Source organism: Marmota monax, unplaced genomic scaffold, assembly GCF_021218885.2.
Source record: "Marmota monax isolate L192 unplaced genomic scaffold, Marmota_monax_Labrador192_F-V1.1 WCK01_AAM20220418_F8-fsc00020, whole genome shotgun sequence".
Lineage (NCBI taxonomy): Eukaryota > Metazoa > Chordata > Mammalia > Rodentia > Sciuridae > Marmota > Marmota monax.
In genome coordinates this window covers 7,745,104-7,753,255 of record NW_026692912.1, presented here as the reverse complement: position 1 = coordinate 7,753,255, position 8,152 = coordinate 7,745,104, and the positions used below count along the sequence as shown (strand labels likewise).

The following is an 8,152-nucleotide window of genomic DNA, read 5'->3' as shown; positions in this document are numbered from 1 at the left end:
GGAGCTGGACGATGGGTTCCTGACCCCCAGGGCTTTATGGGTGGGAGGAAGGAACAGTGAAGCCACAGGGACCTGGAATTTGTACCCCTGAGGTGTCGGCAAGGAAGACAAGTGTTGTGCGAACAGACGGCAGGTCTCTTCAGTCAGGTCACCACGAAGGCTTCCCCGGGGAGGTGACATCTAAAGCAAGCTCTGGAGGGACAGAGGGGCTGGAGTACAGCCTGGTCCTCGAGAGCCTGGGCACTGGACCCAGCCAGTCCCTCTCCTCTGGCCTGCGTGACCCCAGCAGGGCACACTCTCTGTGCCTCAGTTTCCTTACCTGAGAAATACAGATTTAGTTTACAAACTTTTTTTTTTTTTGCAGTACTGGGGACTGAACCCCAGGGCGCTCTATCACAGAACGACACTCCCAGCCCTTTTTATTTTTTATTTTGAAACCAGGTCTTGTTAAATTGCCAAGGTTGGCCTCGATTTGTGAGTCTCCTTCCTCAGCCTCCTGCCTCAACCTCCCGAGTCATCAGTAGGTGATAAACATTGATGACATGGTTCTAAGCACCTTCTAGGTAGGAACTCTTTTCCTTCTCGTAGCTACTTCGCAGTACAGGTACTATTCCACCCCTGTGTACAGAGGGGTAAGTTGAGGCCCAGAAAGTGAAGTCACTTGCCCAAGTTGAGACAACCCCATAGAAGAGCTGGGAGTTCCCTCAAGCAATCAGGCTGCAGTCTGCCCTGGGGACACTGTGCTGCCAGGGTTGGGGGGTCCAATATGCCCTTAACTCCTGGGACCCCTGTGAGTGTGAAAGAGGAAGTCAAATCAGCCATGGACTTAGCCAGTGCCTGGCACCTCTGGAACTCAGCAGATGTTCTTAGCACCAACACCATCATCACCAGCATCACTGGCCTGGGAGGAGGGGAGGGAGGGTTCCAGGCAGAGGAACTGCTTGTGCCAAGGCCCTGGACAGAAGCAAGCACAGTGCCACTGAGGACGGAAAGCAGAGCAGAGAGCTCACAGCCACCTTTACGTTATCACAACCACAGTGTGAGCCATCATTGCCTTCTCTTTATAAATGAGGAGACCTGGGCTCAGAGAGGTGAAATGACTTGTCAGAGGTCACACAGCAAAGAAACATCTGAGCCTGACCTCAAGCTCGGGTTTCTAAGACTCCAAAGCCAATGCTCCTAATCACTACAGTCCGCAGCCTTGGAATGGGCAGAACTCCAGGGATGGAGCCAGTTCCTGCTGTGAGAACACTTCAGTAGGAAAGACCGTCAAAGGGATGCAAGAGTCAGCTGGTTCCCAAGAGCACTTCCAATCCCTCCACTCACCCCTCCTCAGAGCCGGGAATTGAGACCCGGAGAAGAAAGGGGACTTGCCACCAACTGGTGTCAGAGCCAGACTCGTCGGCCGGCTGCTCCCTGCTGTCCTGTGCCCAGCATCTTAGCCTGGGCTCTCACCCCACCTCCTCACCACCTCCTTTCCCGGGCACGCACGTGCCCACAGACCGCCCCGCACACCGCAGGCCCCTTCAGAAGGTCCTCAGACAGGAGGAGAGGCCGCTCTCCTGTCTTCCAGAAGGAAGGAGGACCGGCAGGGGGAGGGGGGGCTTCATCCAAGGTCCAAGGTCACAGAGAGGGTTGGGGCAGATGGAGGATAGGACCCAGAACCGACAGTGCAGGTGCCATTCAGGTGCCCAAGTAGTGCCCGCTGAGCCCTGTGCGGGTCCCAGGCCCCACCCCCACCCGGGGCCCTGTCCTGATCTGGAGCCCCAGGTCCTTGGTTAGAACCTGACAGACGCTGTGCTTCCTCCTGCACAGCTGGTTGGGGTGGGGCCTCCCCTGCCCTCCTGGTGGCCCTGCCAGAGCCACAGGCCACAGGCCACCTTCCTCTGTCCCTGGGAATATGCTCCCCTGGGCCAGGGCCCATGTGGGGCTCACACACACCCATTATATCCCTGAAGCCACACGTGCATTCAGGGGGGGATTGTTCCCCTTTTGTGGCTGAGAGCCTGCAGCGGGGCCCCTGTCCCACAGCGCGGCTGAGAACTGGGCTGCATTCAGGGCATCCGTGCACCCCCAAGCCCTGTGCTCAGCCAGGACCCCATGTCTCTCCCGTCTGCGGGATGCACAGGCCGTCGGAGAAAGACGGGCTGGGGGCCCTGGAAGTGGGGGTCCCCATCCCAGGGGCTCAGCTGAGCCGTTTGCCCACCTCCTCTGGACCCCAGTGCTCTCCTTGAAGAAGGAAAGCAACCCTCAGACCCCCCTCCAGGGCCGCGGGGAGCCCGGTGGAGACCAGGGTGGGCTCGGGTGTCCCGCCCACTCTGTTCTCTCTGCAGCCTGGCCCTCTGTCCCCAGTGCCGGCTGCACCCCTGTTCCTCAGGCCCCCGCGGCCTCCTCCCACTAAGGAAGGGGTGCTACTGTGCCAGGGGCCCAGGGCACCCCCTTTCCTCCTCCTGGCCCAGCAGGGAGAGGACGAGCACAGCAGATGTTCCACAGATGGTGCCCACTGTCAGCAGAGCGATGGCATACACGTGGCTTCTCTGGGCCCCCGTGAGGAGGGACCCAGAGCTCGGGGGGGAAGCAGGGGTGCAGGCAGGGTCATCAGGGGCCTGAGGTCTGGGGGCACTGCGGGGTGAGTTACAGCGGCTTTCTGGGGCAGGGTGTCAGCTGGAGGGTTCCAGGAAGGGACAGCCGGCAAAGTGACCAGGGGTGGAAGGTGGGGAGGGGGGGCTCAGCGGAGCTGGTGACAGGAGCGAGGCCAGAGAGTCCAGTGGGTCTGAGGTGGTGGCTGGGGCAGGAGACCGGCAGGGGCTCTCAGACTGCCCCAGAAGCCCACCTTCAGGAGGGAGGACTGGAGACCCCCCAAGGCTCCCGGGCCCTCCTGACAGACTGGGGATACTGAGCTCCGTGTCCAGCAGAAAGCCGGGAGCTTGGACTAGACGGTCTCTGCCAGGCTGCAGGGTCTAGGGGCCGCTGCCCAGGCCAGGAGAGCACAGTCCTCCTGGGAAAGGCCAAAGCAGAAGGGCTTTGACTCACTCACAAGGAGTCGGCCACAGTTGGCACAGGCGACGCCGAATACCCTCCCGTGGCATCTGGCTGAGTGGCACTGCCATGCCCCTTCCCTCCCCACCCTCCAGCTGAGCCCGGCTGCTCCCCACTGGGCCGAGGCTGGGCAGCAGGGCGGGGACAGGCTGTCTCTGGCTCAGTCCCCGGAACAGGCAGGCTCTACCCTCCCGCAAGACCGTTCCTGAAGCACGTGGGCCTGGGCTCTGAGACCAAGGCCCCGTCCACAGGGGTGGGTGAGAGCCTGGGGTGGACAAGACGGGAATGAGCTTTGCCACCTGCCCCTGACCCCAAGCAAGGTTCCACCAAGAGCAGCTCATGTCGAAGGAGCAAACACCTGAGCCAGGCACTGAGCTACATGCCGCAGGTGCGGCCTCACCTGGCCATTGCGCCTCTGGGCTGGGCGCCAGCCGCACAAGGTACGGATGAGGAATCTTCGACAGCAGCAGAGCCTGGGACTGGCTGAGAGCCCGCTCCCCGGACCTGGGCCTTCCCACCTCCGCTCTGAGCTGCTTCTTCCAGTCTGAGCCACAGGGTGGGACCTGCACCAGGGCTTCCCAGTGCTGAGATCCCGCAGGGACCTGCCCAGGATCACAGGTTCCTTTCTCACAGGTGAAGAGAAATAGGGACCAGTCCAAACACTGTTCAGGTGACAGACGGGAGCCTAACAGGACAGGGGATGTGTCCAAGATCCCCCCCGGGAGCCCAGGTGGGTCCAGGTCAGGACACAGGTGCCATCCTCCTCTGGTCTCCAGCAGCTTGCTCCCCTGGGCCAAAGCTGCCCGTGGCCAGAGGCAGCAGGGTGTGAGTAATGGAAACCAGGCTGTGGGGCCTTCCGAAATGGGAATTCCATCTGCCTGACTGTTCTCCTGAACTTTGGTTTCCAAGGCAACTTGGAAGATGGAGAGCCTGGCCCAAGGCTGAATCCTTAGAACCCAAAGAAAGGGGAAGGCGAGTCTGTGGACCCAGCTGCTTCTCCAAGCAGAGATGTCATAGTGCAGGTTCTGATTCCCGGGCTCTGACCCCACTCTGCCTCTCACCATTTTGGGGGGACAGTGAGTGATATGACAGTCCTCCCTGGGCCTCAATTGCCAGGTCCCTGGACTCAGGCCTGAGACACCTGAGAGGCACCCTTGCTGGAGGCTCTGTGGTGGGAAAGCCCTTCCTGGTTTAAAAACAAGCAGCTCTCTGGCTGCAGCGCTGGGCCCTGGCCCTGGAGGAAGAAGACAGCCCCTTCCTGGGGAAGTAAGAAAGGCTGCCTTCGGGTATCAAACTCCTACTGTGTGCCTGCCCCCCAGCTAGGTCCACTCCACAGATGGGCTCACGGATCCTCATCTCAGCACTGAGAAGTAACAGCACCTTCCCTGTTCTGCAGGCTCCAGGGGCACAGGGACTTGCCAAGGTGACAGAGCAAGTCAAACCCAGGACTGCCTCATCCCAAAGCCCCAGCAGCCTCTGGAGACAGGTGAGCTGCCCATGACTAATGCTGCCTGGGAGCACAGAGGAAGGGCCACCTCCTGACCTAGCTATGGCTGGCTCTCAGGAGGTCCCTCCAACACAGGCTCCAGGGAGGGCCAGCTGCAGTGAGGGCAGGAGAAGTCAGGAACAAGGAGAAAAGCCAGACTCACCTCCCTCTTGAGTGAAGCCCCAGGATCTGCAGTAGGAACAAGACCAAGGACCCTCTCCGCACCCAGGCCCAAGCCCCCTAATCCCATAGAGGACTCAGCCCCTAAGCTCCCCAGTTCAGGGGAGCAGACAAGGGGAGGCCAGGAGGAGAGTCTGACAGCCCCAGGGCCTCTGCATCTCCAGGTCCCCTGCGAGCAGGCCTGAGCGCAGAATCCCAGGCAGAGAACAAGGTTCAAGGAGATGGGCAGCCTCTGCTGCAGCAACCCCAGCAAGCTCCACCTAACCAGCCCAAAGGAGCCAGGCCATGCCCTCGCCCCTGCCCCAGCCCTGGGAGGCTGCACGGGTGGACACCAGGGCTGACTAGGCACCAGCTTGGCCTGAGTCTGGGCCCTCCTCTGCCCACTTCAAGGCAGTGGTCCAGTCCTGCCCTGGAGTATGGGCCAGATGGTGCCTAAATTTGTATCTCCTTTAGGCAGGAGGGTCAGCCTTGTCCAGGGCCACAGAGAAACTCGGTCCTCCTATCTCCTGCACCTCCCCAGCTCTTTCCTCTATCCAGGAAGCCTCCAGCAACTACCACCCTGTGTGGCCCTGACCACCTCTACTGGCCATCCTATCCACCGGAAGGTTCCTTTAGAACCTCAGGGTTTGGCCAGAGAAGTGAAGAAACTTGCTGAAGGTACATGGCCTCCTAGTGACCAAGCGAGGATGCCATCCTGCAATAGGACAGCCCAGAAACCCAGAGCCCAGGCTCCATGCCAGCCGGGCCCAGGCTGAATCCCCTCCTGCCTGTGTGACCTTGGCCAAGTCACCTGTCCTGTGCTTCATGCTCATCTGTAAAATGGGGAGAAGGTGAAAATAACAATGGGAAGAGCGTGGCCAGCACCCAGCACAGGGGGGCAGGTGGGGAGCAGCTCCCTGGACACTGGTATAGATAGATGGCCCTGGGGTGAGGAGCAAGTGATGGCAAGTGAGGGGAAGCGGCTGATGGTCCTGACACCACCCCCCAGCCCCAGGCGCTCTGCGAAGGTTGGAGACCAAGAACACACAGAGAGGGCCGAGAGCGAGAAATAACACAGGCCTTTTATTTGCTCCGGAACTTGGCTGCTGTGTGGTCTGAGGGTGCCATCCTTTCCCGGAGCCCCCTAGGACACGCCACCTAGGGGGTGCCAGATATCCCCTCCGGGCCTCGTTAGTCCAGGAGGCCCAGGTGCCCGGGACCAGTAAATGCCCTGAAACTGGACACTGGTGTCCACCTTCTCTGCAGGTGGCTTCTCACAAGGCATCGGTTAAAATATTGCACTTGTAGATCAGGAAAACTGACGAGGCAAGGGTTTTCTATTACGGGATGACGTGCCAAGCATCCAACTACTGTTTAAATAAATAAAACTCAAAGTGGGGGTCTGAGCTGTAAGGCCCAGCAGCCCCCAGGAGAGCCCTAGGGCCCAGGCCTGGGCCTCCTGCCCCATCAGCCAGTTCTGTAAGGAACTTGGTCAGCACAAAATCTCCGCGTCTCCAAAGCAGGGAGCAGCAGCTCCAAATCTGGCGCAGCCGGGGCCCCCGACCTGCCAGGGCCCTTGGGCCCCCTCGTACCGGGGCATTGGGGACCCAATAGGCTGGTCCTTCTCCTCCTCCAGTGCCCTGGGCCTCTCTAGGTCCAGGTCTCGAATCCAAATGTCCATCTGTCTGTCCGGAGATGCAGCCTCTGGGGGCTTGCTTGCCCCCTCCGTCGCAGGGGGGTGGGAGGCAGGTGGGCAGGGGCCCAGCCCGCTTGGTGTGAACGCTGAGTTCTCCCCCAGTGGCCCCTAGAGCGGGGGACTCATCTTCTTCTGGTTAATGAGGTCCAGGTAGAGGTCAGAGCGGAGAAAGCGAGGATACGAGTCCTTTTCCATGAGCCCGAAGATGCGCTTCTGTGCCAGGTCGAAGCAGCCCCGTGTCACGCTCTGCAGGTTGTCCTTCGTGTGCTCCCGGGTGTACGAGTCCAGGTTGACCTACGGAAGCCCAGGGTGACACGGTCAGGGCTGCCTGGGAAGGACTGAGCCAGGTGCTGGAAAATCTGGAGGCCAGGTCAGCCTCTGACCTCCAGGCTCCTCTGTGCCACATGGGGAGAGTTGCCCAAAGTGGAGGCCCTCAGGCCAGGGGACCAAAGTCCTGGCAGAGTCACTGACTGCCAGGGTGAAAACACTAGGGTCAGGATGCCCGGGTTCAAAGCCCAGCAGTGCCACACCTGGGTGACCTGAAGCAAGCCACTCAGGGGCACCTCAATTTCCCTGTTGATGGGCTCGTGATGACAGTGCATGCCTCAAAGAATTGTGGGAATCAAGGCGGCACACCCCCCCAGAGCAGCTTGCACATAGTAGGTGCTCAACAGATGTTAGCTACTTCGATCAGGCTCTCTGAGACCATCTCTTTGTTCAAAACAAAGATAATATTTAAACCTATTCAGACTTTTGTGAGGATTAAACATGAGAGTGCGAACGTGAAGGGCTCAGCGTGTGCCTGGTACGATCGTGGCAGTGCTAGGTAAGGCCCTTTTTAAAAAAAAAAAAAAAAGATAATTATTTTTTTTCAGTTGTGATGGACCTTTATTTTATTTATTTGTTTATATGCGGTGCTGAGGCTCCAACCCAGCGCTTCGCACGTGCTACATGAGCGCTCTACCGCTGAGCCGCAACCCCAGCTCCGGTAGGGCCATTTTTAATTATGAACCAGGATTCTGCTTTTCCCCTGGCTCCAACCTGGATCACGGCCCCAAAGAGTCTCTCTGGTCTCTCTCCTTCCTGGGCCGCTGGCTACTTTCTTGCAACCGAAGGGTCACTGGGCCATGGGGACTGGGGACCTGGGGCCAGCCCGCGTCCTACCTCCTTGCACGCCTGGATAGCAATGAATTCAGCAAAGATCTTCTTGGCTTTGGCCGTCATCTTGGACTGTGACTTGACCTTCTTGAAGTCCTCACAAGCCAGCCAGAACTCCAGGTTTTCCTCGCTGAACTCGGTGCGAAGAAAGGCCTGGAACACTATTAACCCATCTGTGAGGGAAAGAGCCAGGGTGAGAGGGAGAGCCAACCTGCCTGCCCTTGGCAGCCCGGCCTCGCCCTCCTGGGGCCTCATGGGTAGACGTGCTGGGAGATCAGGAAGATTCCCCATCCCTGAGATCCAGGGCCTGAGGGTGGGACCTGGTCCTAGCCCTGCCATTGCCATGGCTGAGGTCTGAGGGGCCTTGGCCAGTCCCGCCCCTACGGATGCCTCGGTATCCTCATCTATAAAACAGGGCCATCCACCCTGGGTCAGGAGCCCCGTGGGGATCAGATGGGATCCTGCCCTAGATGGCAGGCACATTTGGCCCAGTGTGAGCCTGCGGTCCAGGGAAATGTTTATTGTTGTTCTGAGAATACCGGTCTGAGCACAAAGGTCCCAACGGCCTCCAGGAGGCAGGGCCAGCTCCCAGGGGCAGGAAGGGGCTGGCAGGA

General features: G+C 59.5%; 1 protein-coding gene across 5 annotated transcripts in view; it reads right to left on the bottom strand.

Annotated features, from left to right (window-relative positions):
• Nucleotides 1-5,746: 5,746 nt before the first annotated feature.
• The window catches only part of Rgs3 (regulator of G protein signaling 3), a 117,119-nt gene continuing 114,713 nt past the window's right edge, over nt 5,747-8,152 (bottom strand). For all 5 annotated transcript variants that reach the window (XM_046451267.2, XM_046451268.2, XM_046451271.1 and 2 more), the window contains 2 exons: nt 7,545-7,711; nt 5,747-6,674 (listed from right to left, as the gene is read on the bottom strand). In XM_046451267.2, coding sequence (XP_046307223.1) covers nt 6,489-6,674; nt 7,545-7,711 — 353 coding nt within the window. In that variant the 3' untranslated portion in view covers nt 5,747-6,488. The remainder of the gene's footprint in view (nt 6,675-7,544; nt 7,712-8,152) is intronic.